The sequence below is a fragment of the Mustela putorius genome, unplaced genomic scaffold (assembly GCF_011764305.1).
Source record: "Mustela putorius furo isolate JIRA1106 unplaced genomic scaffold, ASM1176430v1.1 tig00003899_pilon_pilon_pilon, whole genome shotgun sequence".
Classification (NCBI taxonomy): Eukaryota; Metazoa; Chordata; class Mammalia; order Carnivora; family Mustelidae; genus Mustela; species Mustela putorius.
The window spans coordinates 17124288-17140578 of NW_025422048.1; the positions used below are offsets into that span (position 1 = coordinate 17124288).

Below are 16291 nucleotides of genomic sequence, written 5' to 3' on the forward strand. Positions count from 1 at the left end.
CTCCCCTTGACTGTTCCTTGCAAGGCGCCTTCATCCTCTCTCTGGAAATCCTCTTCGAATACCATTTATTGCACTCCTGCTGCACATCCGCTCGGTGTTCGGTGCGTTCCCGTTGTAACAGCAGCGGCCCTCACCTGGGGGTCTGGGCACTGTTTGAAGCACGTGGCCTCCGCTGTCCCAACTAACTAGGCTTCGGGCTATCAATTCGTCCTCCAGACAAGGCAAGTGGCATCATCCCCACTTTAGAGAGGACGAAACTCCAGCCGGGCGGGGTTTCATTCTTTGTCAAAAGGCACACAGTAGGGGCGCCTGGGTGGCTCAGTGGGTTAAAGCCTCTGCCTTTGGCTCAGGTCATGATGCCAGGGTCCTGGGATTGAGTCCCGCATTAGGCTCTCTGCTCAGCAGGGAGCCTGCTTCCTCTTCTCTCTCTGCCTGCCTCTCTGCCTGCCTCTCTGCCTACTTGTGATTTGTCAAATAAATAAATAAATAAATAAATAGGTTTTTTTTTTTTTAATTAAAAAAGGCACACAGTATCTTCTTCAGTTTCTTTCATGAGGTTCTGTAGTTCCTCGAGTCCAGATCTTTTGGTTAGGTTTATTCTCAGGTATCTTATGGCTCTTGGTGCTATAGCACTCCCCCCTCGCATTCTCTTTCTCTCTCTAAAATAAATAAATAAATAAATATTTTTTTAAAGAAGAGGAAAAAGGCACACAGTAAGTGGTGGAAACCAGCTTGTAAAACTAGGTCTTTTTTATTATTATTTCTTTTCATCGTAACAGTATTCATTATTTTTGCACCACTGCCAGTGCTCCATGCAATCCGTGCCCTCCCTAATACCCACCACCTGGTTCCCCCAACCCCCCCCCACCCCGCGTGAAACTAGGTCTTGACAACAAGGCTGGTGTGCCTTCCGACACGTGACTTGGTCTTTCTCGAGTATACAATTACTCGGGGTCTTGGTAAACTATGTACACTAAATCGGCTTTCGCCTCCTAAAGCTAATGACTGGCCACAATTTTGACCATCCCTTGTCGTGCCCCAGTGCTGTCACAGGCCTTGAGGTAGGTGACCTGTTCTCTCACTTCTTTCTTGGCTCATGTATTGGGGGAGTGGGACAACTCCGTGCAAGGCACATCTGCAGGGACGCTTGGCCTCTGTGGGCCCCAGTCTGCCCATCTGTAAGGGGAGGGCATTGGACTAAAGGATTTTGAGGGTTCTCTCCAAACCTGATCTTCATTCCCATGAGTTAAAGATCTAACTTAAACACACACACACAACTAACTTAAAAGCAGGTAAAGATCATTTCCTTCTGGCTTGACTCCAGTGGGATGAGAAAACATCTGGTTCTCTGGGCTAGTTCTCTGGTCTAGAAGGACTTGATAAATGAGTTCGGGGTGACTGAATAATAAATCCACACTGCGCGCTTCGTGCCGTGACAGCCCCACCCCTAGCTCCCCAGCTCCTGAATTCCATGCTTCTTTCGGGTTTTGTAAGAGTGAAACTGGCTGGAAATCCTTTCCTCCTTGATATGTCCTTCCTCAGGGGCACCATCCCTCCCGCCCAGAGAACCGTCCACCTGGCATCCGGACTGTTGGCTGTCGGGCTCCAAGCCCAGAAGGCAGTGCTCACCATCCTTCCCACACCCTGGGTTCTGCCTGGCCCACAGTCTCACTTTGGCTTCCTTATTCACTCTTCTCTCTCCTTACCTTGAGGTTCCTCTGCAGTGGCTGCTTCCTTGGACCAATGTCCAGGTGATCCCCTCATCACTGGCCTTTTTCTCTCCGTGTTCCCTAAGGCCAGGCTCTCTTCCCCATGGTGGGTGATGTTCAACTTCTCACGCTTTCCTCACCATCTGGAAGATATTCTTTGCTTTGAAACTAGGTGAAAACCAGATTCTAATACACATAGTCCCTTATATAGCTCATGCCTGCTAAATGAGATATAAATGGATCTACATCTCTCTGGTCTCTTCTCTAGCTTTTACTTCCTGTCTGTTGAAATGTATTTGTAATTAATTTCTGAAAGAACAGAGGGGCTTCTCAGAGTGTGGTGGATATATAGGTTTCTGGCACTCTCCCGGTCGACATTTGCTCTCGAGTGGAACTGCTGTGCTAACAAATATGGGAAACATTTTCCTTTAGTATGTGCATAAATAAGTAAGAAGCAAATTGTTGCTATCTTTATGAAATGCATTTACAAAAACTCAGCTCTTTTCACCTTTTGCTTTATTTTTCTGTTCATTTATGTAAATTAAGACTGCATCTTGGATAGAAAGAACATTTTTCTAGGCCTCTTAACAAGATGGTTTTTCTACCCTGTGTTCTGGCTTGTTTTTAAAGCTATTTATACTCTTTAATTATCCCATTTTTCCACAGTGATTATTGTGGCTGGAGCACTTTCCAAAGAAAGGAGCTGATAAATCCGGGGCTGCATGCAATACCTCAGTCTTTCCATAAGATGGCGCTCTAAGAATGTGAGCTCTGTAACTCACTTTCAGCCTCCGTCTAACCTCGCAGCAAATTAAACTTTTGTAAAATCACATATTTTGGTGGGGTGCGGGGGGCAGGGGGAGGAGTAGTTAGTCCTTCTAAGACTTGTTCTCAAACACTGACCACGATTCTAATGCCTAGGGGAAGAAGGAAAGTGAGTTTTCTAGCAGCCTCCTCGCCTTATAGCCAGCCGGGCTAGCAATGTTTGAAATTCCCAGTGTGCATTTAAGGGACCTTTTAAAGAGCCGACTTTCTTCTAAAGGGCGGGATTGTGACACTAACAACTTGTGCTGGTAAAAAAGCCCCTCTCTGGGTCTCAGTTTCTTCACCTACCGAAGAGTGGATTGGACAAGATGATCTCTTAAGGGTGCTTCCGTTTCCAGCGATTTCTACTACGTTTGAATTCGTTGATTTCTTTCCATTACACCCTTGCTGCCTCAGCCAGCACAGAAATGGGAAGAAAAGATCGCCCATTTTACGCTTGTTTGACTCTATTCCTCGTCTACAAGTGCTCTCTTTGCTTCAACTGTCCCAAGACAAGCATGCCCAGATGTCCTGTTTTAATTAGGTTCCTTTTCTCTTTATGGCTTTTGCACCGGTAACCCCCCTTCCCCTCCTCCCCCATCCTTGACCAATCTGCCTGAACAGAAGCATGTCCCCTTTTCACTTCACAAATGGGGATTTCTTGGCATTAGGGCAGTCACTTTTGTGCTAAGCAGATACCAAAGTGGATGGTAGTATTTAAGTATATAAGTAGTATATAAGTATTACCGCATATCATATCTAAAAGCTGATGCTTCTTAGATCACATGTAACATGTCCAGTTAAGAAAACTAGAGATTCTGGAGATAGGAACTTCTCTCTATTCATTTTTCTTTCTCCACTGGCTGGCATTCATTGCCAGAACCACGTCAAAGCATTAGGAAAGAAGCAGTATTCCTGAGAGAGGACAATGAATGTAATTAGAGGTGAGTGTCATTAAGTAGATAACTCATCATTAAAGTCCTCTGTGGCCAACGGAGCCCCCTTTCCTGGTACTCTGGGCAGCCTGCGGGTGAGGGTCGTGCTGTGATGGCTCATCCTCGTTCAGAGCCTCTCGTGAACCTCCACACGCCAGTAGCACAGAGGGAGCCATTGGAAATGAAATGCTGAATTAATTAATGCCCAAACTATGGAGACACCCCTAACTGAGTCCCTCCAGGCTGGAAGCGGAGCATGCATGTTCCATACAATTCCCCGGGGGCACGCCACATCTGCCACATTGCTAGAGCCGAGGGGATGAAGGCAGAGAGGCAGTAAACACAACAATTTACTGCATTCATTTTCCTGTTGTCCTTAGGGATTTTCAGATTGCCTTTGGTGCTCGCCCATTGGCTTGGCAGCGTTGGTGGTAGTAGTCGTCGCAGTGGATTATTTATTTCTCTGACCTCAATACCGTATCTCCCAAGAACACAGATAGTTTACTGAAGAACAATACTGTTGGATCTGTGTTTGGGAGGAGAAACTCCATCCATGGGGCCCTCCCTGAGGGTTTTAGAGGGCGAGCCCAGGAATCTGCTGAGTAGGCAGGAGAACCGCTGTTGTGCGCCCTGCGCCGAGCCTTGGTGACCCATATAGGGAGCCTGTGAATTGTCTCATATGGGGGAGCAGTGTGGTGAGGAAATGGCAAATACCTAGTCAGCATGGACGATTCCTAAGGAAGCAGTAGCAGCGTAGGGGTTAAGAACAGAGGCAGGTAGGGCGTCTGGCCGACTCAGCCGTGGGAGCTTGCGACGCCTAATCTCAGGGTTGTGAGTTTGAGCCCCATGTAGGGTGCGGAGATGTCTTTTAAAAAAAAAAACTTGAAGGAAAGAAAAACACAGGCAGCTAGAGATGGACTCACAAGATTTCGAACTCCAACTTTCTATCCACTCACTGTGTGACCTCGGGCAAGTGACTTCACTTCTCTGTGCCTCTGCTTCCTCATCTGTAAAAACGGGCTGATAATCCTAGTGTCTATCCCCTTGGGTTGTTCAGAGGAGTCCATGAGATGCCGCATGGTTTTTCTTCTCAGTGCTTCAGTGTCTGGCCCAGAGAAAGCACTCAATACTGACAGCTCTTGGTACTCCTGTTACAGTCAGTACCAGAGGTGCTATGCATAGTACAAAAGAGAACTTAACCAAGCCTCTGCCTTCAAAGACCTCACAGGTTTCATGGGCTGGTAATCGGAACGTGCGTAAGAGGAGAGCAAGCAACCGAGTCGCTCCCCAGGATACAGTTACATGCAAGGTCTGCAGGTCGGGATGCATCAGAGTGGTTTAGGGAGGCCCTCAGTCGCTTTCAGGAAGGGGCTTTAGGCAGCCCCAGGGAAGGTGATGGAGCCTAGAATGACTTATTTGCCTCCTTTTGAGAAAAGGTACTCATAATAATAACGTCTGTTCATATTCACAGCCTCACTGATCTACAGTCCTTTTGAGATAGGCAAATTGGAGTTACTCCATCGAAGAGTATGAAACATGTATGTTTCACCTACCGAAGCAGAGCTCCCTAATGATAAGCACCTGATGTGCGAGGGGGTCCAGGGTGACATCGTGTATATTGCATTCTATACATGTGCATTCTGTCCTAAGAAATCACCTTTGAGCTGGGCTGTTAGTGATGGCCACTAGAAGCTTTCCAAGAAGAAGGGCTTCCCGTGGGCCCTGCTTTTAATCAACCTTTTCTTTCCTTTTGCTTTCTCTTCTGCCTTTAAGAAAATTAATCACTATCTAAAACTTCACTCATTAAACTTTAAATTATTATAAAGATTTAAAAATGTACAAGATATGGAAGAAGATAAAATAAAATTAAGAGTTTCCCCATATCTTTGCTTGCAAACTGCTATCACTGTTTCTTAAAAATTGTGTCTATCAGGACACATATAAAGGACAGGGGAGTCATACATCTGCAGACCCGTTTTTATGCCCAGTGGAATCACGCCGTCCATTCGTGACCGCTGCTTGTATCTGCAACAACACGTCATGGATTTGGCTTCATGGCAACACAAATAGGTTGGCTTCATCCTTTTCATGTCTGCATAATATTCCAGTTAGCACTCCTGGCTTTTAAGATTTCATTCTGTATTTTGTCCAGTTAAGGAAAACAGAGTAGACACGTGGGAAACAGAAATGATTGGGTCGTGGGGGAGGTATTGAGACACCTCAAGGGAGAATGCAAGAACACCAAGTTTTAAAACAGTGCCATAAAGTCTTAGCAGCTATGGGAATCAGTTGGATCAGTACTTTGGGTTACTGCTTTGCGGAAAACAGAAAATTAAGGCAAGTTTTAGGTCAAAGCCACAGGCCAGCTCTTCCTAACACTTCTGTAACCAGAAACCATGCTTAATTTACTAAAGTCCTTTGAGGATTTAAATAGCACATGGGGCGAGCGGAACAGTGGCTGCTATTTCAACTTTCAAAATGTTTGGCAGGTTTTCCAACCCAAAGCTGTTTTTAAAAAAATTGAGTCACTGTGGGATTGGAGAGCAGTGTTTTGTCCTGGTTCCTGATCCATAGCTTGGAGATAAGAAACCAAAAAACAGAGCAAGCAACAGGGACACTTTTCCGGATGGCGGGAAGGAATACAGTGCTCCACGGGGATCAGCTGGGGGACTAATTTGATTTAATATTTATAGGTGATTTGGAAGAGGGAGCATAGGGCAAAATCGGGACATTGGCAGATGTCTTTACACTATTCCAATGAGGATCATAAACTTCAGGAAGACGTTTGTTTTGTAGGAGCAGGGATAAAAGTGGTCGGCAAGCTTCGATATGCATAAGCCCACAGAAGTGTCTCTGGGGACACATTCCTGAAGCTCATTTCACAAGATTTATCACAAGACTTCCCCCTTTATCTGTGAACAGGGTCTCTGCTTCAGGCATCATTAGGTGCAAAGAGAGACACAATGAAGTTGCTGGTAAAAGAACTTAAAAGAGGAGGCTAGTAAGCTGATTGCCACAAGATACGTAAATAAAGAATGCTGCTTTGCGTTTCTTTAATATACCCCCAAAGGCAATTGGTGTTTGATGGTTGGTGATCTGTGTATTCGCTGATCTTCAAAGTTAAGTAAGAGGCTAGCATTTCAGAAGAAATGCAATCAAATATTCTCTTCAACTTTACTACAAAATATTTTCCCTTCCATGGGGCGCCTGGCTGGCTCAGTCAGGGCAGCTCCCAACTCTTAATCTCGAGGTCATGAGTTCGAGCCCCATGTTGGGTATAGGGATTATTTTAAAAGAATATTTTCCTTTTCATTGGATGTCTTTTTAATTATGAAGGTCGGAACTCGATTTCCTGACTTCCTCTGCTACTGTACGTCTTTTTCAAAGCATGTCCTGAATATTGGCAGGTACATCGTATCGTGTAAGGGAACACCTAACAAAACCAGATCAGTATCTTCTGAAGTTGTGGAATTTTTGGTAATAAATAATAAAGATGTCTGCCTTACCCACATCACAGTGTGGTTGAGACGCTCGCATAAGCTGAATGATAAGAAACTACTTTGTTCAGTGCTATGCAAAAATGTAGTAGTATTAATTATTCATTGCATGTCATAATTTGGGATTACAAAGTGAGGGGCGCCTGCGTGGCTCAGTTAGTTAAGCGTCACCCCTGGGCTCAGGTCATGATCTCCGTGTCCTTGAACGGAGCCCCACGTCAGGCTTCCTGCTCAACAGGGAGTCTGCTTCTCCCTCTGCTCCTCTCTCCTACCCCCTGCTCATGCTCTCTCTCAAATAAATAAATAAATAAAATCTTAAGGAAGAAGAATACGAAGTGACTAAATTCTAGGCAATCATCCTTTATAGCTATTCATGCAAATGTATGAAGATTAGTATACAAGGATGTTCTTTGTAGCATTGTTTATATTAACAAATTATTAGAAATAACTCCATTGTTCATCAGGGATTGGATAAGTAAATTATGATACAGCCATACAGAAGAATAAGAACAAGACAGCTGTTAAGTGATAAAAAGTTGTAGATCAGCACGACTAGTATGCTTCCAATTTGGGTTAGAATTATGTGTTAGTAAAAGTGTGTGGAAACCCCTAGAAGAATATACATCAGACAGTTAGCCATGCTTCTCTCTTGGAAGGGTAGGATGATGGGGGGACTTTGACTTTATGCTTCGTTTGCTTCTGTACTGTTTAAGTTGTTTACCATGAACATGACTATATTTGTAATTAAAAATACAAATAAAAGAACACGAATTTGCCCTTAACCAGACTATCGTAATGCGGGGGGGGGGGGGGAGGTGTGTAAGGCAAGGGCAAATTTATACTGCACATGGCTTGGGAATGCCTCCCCAAAACAAACCCAGCTCCAGGGCCTACAGGAAATGGTGGGAGGAGGAAGGGGAGGAGAAGGAAGAAGTCAAGAACAGGCAGGCGTCTTTCTTTTTCCAGGGAGTAAGTTAAGGTCCCTTGTGAGCGCTCCCCTAAGACGCAGGACCTCCCTTCACATAGCTCTCATCGCTCTGAATCGCCATGGGCCCTTCCTCTTCTGGGTGCCACGCTGGATCCAGAACAGAGTAAGGGAGGTGACTTGGTCTGCATTGTTGTATCCCCAACTCCTGGGGCAGGGAAGGATGTTGAATTAATGTATTAATGTTTGTTGACTGTGGAAAGCTCTCCATTGCAAATAGACTTTGTCTGGAGTGGTTTACTTTTGCATCATAGGGTCATCCGTTGGTTTAGAAGGCTGAGGAGAGCTTGTGGTCAGCTTGACCACTGGCGTCAAGTAGAGTCAGCTTTTATTTTGCATGTAAAAGGTCCTTCCTGTGACCAACATTTGCTTTACCTTCCCCTTTCCAGATACAGCCAGAAGGCAGCGAGGAATGGCATGAAAAATCAGTTCAACCTCCATGAGCTGAAAATGAAGGGCCCTGAGCCAGTGGTCAGTCAAATTATTGACAAGCTGAAGCACATTAACCAGGTAAGCGGTACATCGAACAAAAATGGAAATGGGGAAACAAATGAGCGATGATCAGGGTCCGCCGTTCCAGTTGGGGCTGAAATCACAAGCTGGACACTTAGCCAACTGAGCCAGCTTGTGATTTCAGCTCAGGTCATGATCACACGGTTGTGAGACCAAGCCGCTAGTTGGGCTCCATCTTTGACAGGAGTCTTCTAGAGATTGTCTCTCTCCCTCTCCCCACACTCATGCATCTGTCTCAAATAAATAAATAAATCTTAAAAAAAAAAAAAAAGATTTGCTTTGTTGAAAAGGACGTCTGACCCTTGATTTTCACTCCATTTTTACATAATTTAATTTTTTTGGTAATCACGACACCCAGCGTGGGGCTCGAACCCATGATCCTGAGATCAAGAGTCACATACCCTTCCGACTGAGCCAGCCAGGGACCCCTTCACCCCACTTTAAAATTATACAGATAATATTGTAATATTAGAGAAAGCTTGGAAAATAGAGGGGAAAATATTTCTCACAATCCCACTACCCTATCCTGTTCTCATTTTTAGATGTTCTTTTCTAATGTTTGTCCAGAAAACCACACTCACACGGACTTGTTACATAATTGGAACTACGCAAGTGATTTTTAGTTCTTAAAATTAACATTATATTGGAAACACTTTTTCATGTTGTCACAGATCTTCATATTAATCATTTTTTGTGGCCGCCTAAGATTTCTTTAAGTATTCATGATAATTAATCAGCTTGCTTTTGCTGGACATTGACATTGTTTCAACTTTTTTATCCTCATAAAGAAAGCTACGTCTTCATGCATGGAGCTTTCTCCCGATCTTCAATCATTTTCTTAAAATACTGGTGTTATCAGGTTAAAGGATGTGAGCATTTTAATGCATGTTTCCAAATTGCTTTCCAACGGGGGCGTGTATCAGCTCTCACTGCCAGTAGGAAGATACTAGAAGACGAGCTTCCCCGCACCCTTGCCTCCTTCTGACTCACTGCCCTGCACAGAGACACCCACAGATTCCCTTGACCTGTACACAGTTTTCCTCTCATGAGGAGTTTAGTAACTAAGACACAAATAGAAGTTAGTTGTACCATCTGCTTGTGATTGCTTTGTGGCCACAATAAAAAAAAAAAAAGGCCACCAAAATTGCCACTGTATACCAGAGTGACAGAGTTCCTGCCCCGTGATCCATGAGTGGGAGGACCCTGCACCACGGACTTCTATTTGTAGCTTCGAAAGAACCTAATGCAACTCAAATCCTTATGCAGGGTCAGAGGTTTGTGCGTGAAGACATTGGCATTGGCATGGCTTTATTTTTTAATACAAAGGTTAGCAATGACATTTTTGTGGTTCTTAGAAAATGTCTGGAAGGGCTCTCTAATAGTGGTGTATTTCACTGCAAATGGCTCTGCAGAAGTATTTACAGCACGCTCGGGTGTGACCCCTCCCGTGCTAAGAAAGTGCCCTGCACTTACTCAGTGAGCATTGAATGAATAGTTGTGAGTGTGGCACGTGGTAACGGCAGTGGTGCTGGAAAAGAGCCTTCTTTCTGTGAATTCACAACCTCACGAAGTTCTACAGAGCCTGGCGATATGTGATAGGATTTCTCCAGAACGCATCTCTGAAGGGTTGAGAGCACAGCAGAAACCACTCACGTGAGGGCACGGTACAGCTTCACCTGGGGACACTAGTGGCCATTTTTCCTCTGAACCCTTTCCAGATTATCTCTAACCAGCTCTAGCTGGGTGGCAACACTCACCCGGTTAGAGCAAGATCAAAGGCCTGTGGATGGACCCCCTCAGTGGAAAAAAGGAATGTCGGACGTGGGCTTCCATCTGACCTCATGGTCCCTAGAAAATCCAGCCTCGTAGCAAAGATATTGAGTGTTCAGTATTCATACTGTGGGAGACCACGTGGCATAGTGGCAAAAGCGTGGGCTTTGGATCCAGATGGATCTGAATTTGGCCGTGGATCTCACCAGGTATAGAACTTTGGGCAAGTCATTGGACCTGAGCTGTAGTTTTCTCGTCTGTAGTACAGACAGATACCAAAACCTCTTTTATAAGGTTCTTGTGAGGATCAGAAATTTTATATATACCCCCATTATAGAAAGCTTAAATCTAATTACAGATATAATGTATTTTCTGTATTCTATGTTTTTACCCATATATACAAATCTATGTAATTGCCTACGCCCGGCAGATAATAAATGGCAGCTGAAATGATTATAATTCAGGATTTCCTCCGTAGGCAGGACTTGAGTTTGAAAGGGGGGCATGATTCCAGGTTTTTGTTTTGTTTTGTTTTGTTGCCTGTCTATCTAGTCTGCTTCCCCAGTTTTGTGTGGTTGTAGATTCCTTTGGTGTCTCTCTGCTCCGCTCTCCCTTACTGTTTGCTTCCAGCCACAGAAGCTGAAACCACCTCACGGGTAGGGAAGCGTGTGACAGTGGGAAAAGGCACCATTACAATTTCTTTCTCCCGCCTCTGCCGTGAACGTGTGTGTGAACATTTTTGGTTCCCTTACAAATACCATTGAGCAACCGATGAATTCTCATTGATAGACCAGTTTTACCTGTTTAAGTAGAGCTGCTAACATTGCCTGGGCTTCAAACACCCACAGGGACTTCTTTTTCTCAGCTGTCTTGCTTTACATGGCCCAAACACATTTGTTTTCAGGCCTTCAATAAAATTCCAATTTTGGCCGTGATTCAGTCCGAAAATGAGACATTTTAAGAAAGTCAGAGAAGGGGGCACCTGGGTGGCTCAGTGGGTTGAGCCTCTGCCTTTGGCTCGGGACATGATCTCAGGGTCCTGGGACTGAGCCCCGCGTCGGGCTCTCTGCTCAGCGGGGAGCCTGCTGCTTCCCCCTCTCTCTGCCTGCCTCTCTGCCTACTTGTGATCTCTGTCTGTCAAATAAATCAATAAAATCTTAGGAAAAAAAAAAAGAAAGTCAGAGAAGGATGTTACGATGACGCTAATGATGGCAAAGAAGGTGATGGCCTGTTGTGTTTGTTGAGCACATAACCGAATTTCGAAGGGATTTCATGTGCTGAAAGTCTAACTGGCCGTACTGGGGGGGGAAAAGTCAACCCGGCACAGAGTTGTCCTTTTCAAGAACTCATTGTTAACTTTGGTGAATTAACTAATTGTTAATTCATCCTTACTGACCCCTTTGGGGTAAGTGATATATATTCGTTGTCCCCCCCTTTTTTTTTATAGCTAGGGAAACTGAGGCAGAAAGCCATCAAAGGCTGGGTTTGGGCATGCCGCCCAAACAACCAGCGCGTTCAGTTGAAGATTTGATCCATCATCCAGGTGTTGCTTCCTACACGCGGCCAAACATTTGGATGCACTAAATGCCTGACTCAGTGCACCGCATGTTGCGGGGACTGAGCTGGGGGGAGGTGGAGAGAACCAAGTTAACGCATCTGAGTTCCCATGGAAGTGAGTGGCGAGTCCCGGGGCGGAATGCTATTTTCCTAGGCACCTCGCTTAGGTGCTCCAGTGGGATTGCTCCTGCGTACACATCTGCAAACGTAGACTACTTCCTTCTCTCTGTCTGTGCTTGTGGGCCCGCGTGCATCCATCCAGATGGACCGTGGCTGGGCCACTTAGGAGTAACTCTTCACTTTCTTCCATGGAAATTCTCAGCTGCCTCCTTTCAGGTTACAGTTGCCGTCGAGAGTGCTGGAAATACTATACTCTCTAAGGGAATAAAGTAACATTATTTCCATATTGACGGTCCCGTGGTGTAACCTTGAGGAGATGGGTTCAGGGTCAGGCCCCGGGCCCCTTTCCTGGGAAGGCCTGCAGGTGTGGAATGGCCTCCCCATCTCCTTCCAAGCCAGAGTTCATGTGTAACATTCCCACGATTGGAAATGAGGACGTTTTTATTTCCTTTTCAGTTTCTAATTTGTGTGAGGATTTATTGTCTTATGTTAGCAGAGCCGTTGAACTCCTTTAAGCCTCCAGTGTCTGTTCTGAAATTTGCTGAGCCATATTGCTTTAAACACACACACACACACACACGTTTTGTTTTTGTTAGTGTTCTGCTCCGAGGCTCCTGTGTGCAGGGAAGACCCCCCCCAAACACCAAGAATGATCACAATACATTCTTACCCAGATGATCCTGCCCTCTAACCCGGCTCCGTCGGTGACATTTTCTCTCTCTCTGAGAGTAGCCGTGGAGTTAGTGTGAATTTTAGCGGTCCCTGAACTGTTATACTTCCCCAGGAAAACCTCACTGTTTATTGTTTTCCCCCAGTTTCAGTTCCGGTTCAAATGAAATTCCAGAAATTGTTTCCCTGCCTGTTGTAAAGAGCTGAAGCTAGTCGATACCTGCCCATTTGGTGTCCGAGCTTTTCATTCAAAGCTGGATAAAGTCTCATCTGTTTGGGCTGGTTGAAATGTCCGGCTGAATGGCGGGGGAGTGGACGAGGTGGCCTCTTAAGATTCCGTCCAGCCGTGTGATTCTGTGATTTGTGGCTCAAGGTCAGCCTTTAACCCAGCACCCTCTTGTGAACAAATCTTGTGACTTTATTCTCTGCTCTGCCACTCTTTTTAAAACACCCTGTTCCCAGGTCACCCCTTTCTACTCTTTTCAGAGATTGTTCTCTTCCCACCAGTTTTCCATCCTGGGCAGATGGAACTTCAACTTGCCCTTCCCCCGCCCCCCACCCCACCCAATTCTTCTGTCCTACCGCCTTGTTCCCACTAGGCTATGAAAACATTAAATTAGAAAACCACTTTTGCATTTATTACCCCTAAAGTTTCCCTCCTCCAGGGTCAGATAGGCAGCTGGTCTTTGGGTCGGGTTAGCCACGTGACTCCACTGGAATGATAATAATTCCTCCATTTATAAAGCTCTTTCACGAACATTCGATTAAACCGATCTTCACAGGGACTCTGAGAAGGGGGCATCATTACCTCCATTTAGCAGATGAAGAAACAGGGGGCACGGGAAGACCAGGTGAGCTACAGATTGTGAGTGGGAGGCCTAGACCTAGGATCCAGGGTCACTGATTTCTGGCTGTGCGCTCTGGCCTTCTGCTTCTTTGAAGCCACGCCCACCTTGCGATGGTTCGCAAGATCATGCTATCTGGTGTGGAAACGGAGACCCTTGGGGACATGGCTTTGAGTTAGGCCCAGCAGACAAACTTTCTATCGGCTATCTCAAATTTATAAAAGGATGGCAGATGGCCGAAGAAAAATTTAACACATAAAGCAGACAGCGGGACAGCACCATTTCCGTCTCTCTCTGTAAACACCTGAAAAGTGTTTTTAAGATGCCTGACAGAGGAGTATGGTAAGGCGAAATGGTGCTGGCTTTTGCAATAGAAAGTTAAAATTTTTAATAAGTTAATTAGTAAAGTTGTTAAGTGTCAGAGAAGTTCCCAGGACATTCCTTAGCATGTGATTTAAAAACAAAATCTGGAAACGACTCTCAGGCATGATAAAAAACACTCGGAAGGAAATTTTTTCGGAGACTTCCCACAATAAAACCAGCGAGAGTCATAAAACACTGGCCTAGTCCGATGGTTGCTAGAAAAACCAACATTGGTCTAAAATTTTGAAATAAAAGGAGAGACCTTTTGAGAGGCAAATTTAAATAAAAGTTCTTTGCAAATGGAATTATGTCTCAGTGTCTGTCACACTTCTTCACATACAAATAACATGGCAGAACTTAAGGAATGGCCATTTCCATATGGAGGCAGTGTGTGCGTGCGTGCGTGCGTGTGCGTGCGTGCGCGTGTGTGTGTGTGAGAAAGGCAGAGTATCTACAATGGCATGTTAACAAGAGCCAATGAATGACTTCTGAGTTACAAAAGGACAATGTGAGTTGGTCTTTAAATACCAGACCTAGACTCTGTGGAGCTAAACATTATTTCATGAAGTAAAAAGGAATTAGCCGATGCATTCCAAAACACATTTATCATTAAAAAATCTTCTGTCATTTTGCTTAATAGCCTAAAAAATAATTACAATGTCTGGTGGCTTTGGGGAGCATGTGTTTTTAATATCTTAATTAGTATGTACAGTTTAATAACACTGCACCAAGAAGAATTCCCAAGTATTTCCTATTAAATTTATTGAAAGTGAACTGTTTGCTATATTTAGAAAATACAGGATTAAAGGTACTTGGATTGGGTCATGTATTTTAGTCCTTGCGTATGAAATGAAATTACTCAAAAACACAAGATGAGTCGGAAGTGGCGGGTCAGAATGCTGTTGGTAACCGAGTTGGGGTAATCCTAACTTAGCAATGAAGGGAAATATGCTATCTTTTTTCACTGCAGTACTGTACTCTCTGGAGTGTTTTGTTTTAGTTAGAAGTATTGGACCTGTCAGGGGCGCCTGGGTGGCTGAGTTGGTTGAGTGTCTGACTCTTGGTTTCAGCTTGAGTCATGATCTCAGGGTCCTGGGATTGAGCCCCATGTCGGGCTCCGTGCTCAGCACAGAGTCTGCTTCTCCCTCTCCCTCCCCCCTCATTCTTACTGACTCTCTCAAATAAATAAAATCTTAAAAAGGGGGAGGGTGGCCCTTGGATGGCTTAGTTGGTTTAAGTATCTGACTCCAACTGAGGTCATAATCTCAGGGTCCTGGGATGGAGCCCTATAGCAGGCTCTGTGCCCAACAGGGAGTCTGCTTGTCCCTCTGTTCTTCCCCCAACTCATGCTCTCTTTCTTAAATAAATAAATACATAAAATCTTTAGAGAAAGGAAGTATTGGATGCATCAGCTAAGGAAAGACAAGCTCCACATACAACAGGAGAATTCTACCAAACTACAAAGGTGACCAGAATTATAAAGTTAGAGATGTATTTCCAAAATACCTATGAAATTCATAAGGTCCCATATTCTATTCATATTTACCTCCTGGCCAAATGCAACACATTTCGTAAAGATTTTATTTATTTATTTGAGAGAGAGCATGTGTGCAAACACACCAAGGTGGGGTGGGGGAGAGGCAGAGGGAGTAGAAGAAGCAGACTCCCCCCTGGGCGGGGAGATCTCTGGCTGATCCCTGAGATCATGATCTGAGCCTGAGCCCAAGATAAGACACTTAACCAATTGAGCCACTCAGACTCCCCTGTAACACATTTTTTTTAGATAAATAGTTACAAATGGTTGCTCTCTACCCCATATACCCTCATTATAAGCAGTGTATCAGTAAACGTAGGTTCAAATACTATCTTCAAATACTATCAGAGAAATTCAGAGGTAACTTTTAACCCAGATATATTTATGAGTATGTATCTTGCCTCTGGACCGTCAGCTCCTTAAGTCTGAGATCATGCATATAATTCTCCATTTTCTGTAGCACCTCACAGAGTATCACGCACAGAGCAGACTTGGAACATAGACGATGCTTTTTGGTGATCAGTTTACCCAAAGGACTCAACCTTGGCTGCTCAATTTTTTTCTGAACTTAGATTCAATTTAAGGCACTCCTCACATTCGACATTAAACCAGTTTTTGTGCTAAAGGGCAGGGTTACCTAAGTGCAGGGTTAGAGCTAGTAGGAGCCTTTAGTCCCAGGGTCCAACCCTCTGGTTTTACCAATGAAGGAATTAAAGGCAAGGGAGAGAATTGACATGTCCAGAGTTAGACCACCAGAAAACCGCCAACACCGAGCCTGGGAAATGAGCACATCAGTATTTGCTATGCCATCGCTTCGCTTATAAAGGCTCCCGTGTCAGGCAAGACGTGCTTGCAAACAACACAGGCACATTTTCCTCCATGGGACTCCTGACCACGGCAGAAGCCCAGACTTCAGCAGTTCATCCTTGGAACCCAAAGCAGAACAGTAGGAGGCAGGAACTTGCTAATTATTTATCTCTTATTATGGAT

The 16291-nt window shown here is 44.7% G+C and overlaps 1 protein-coding gene across 1 annotated transcript in view; it reads left to right on the forward strand.

Annotated features, from left to right (window-relative positions):
• The window catches only part of GPC3 (glypican 3), a 397657-nt gene that overhangs the window by 288085 nt on the left and 93281 nt on the right, over window positions 1-16291 (forward strand). Inside the window, exon 6 of the mRNA XM_004778413.3 lies at window positions 8320-8440. Within this exon, the coding sequence (XP_004778470.1) occupies window positions 8320-8440 (121 nt within the window). The remainder of the gene's footprint in view (window positions 1-8319; window positions 8441-16291) is intronic.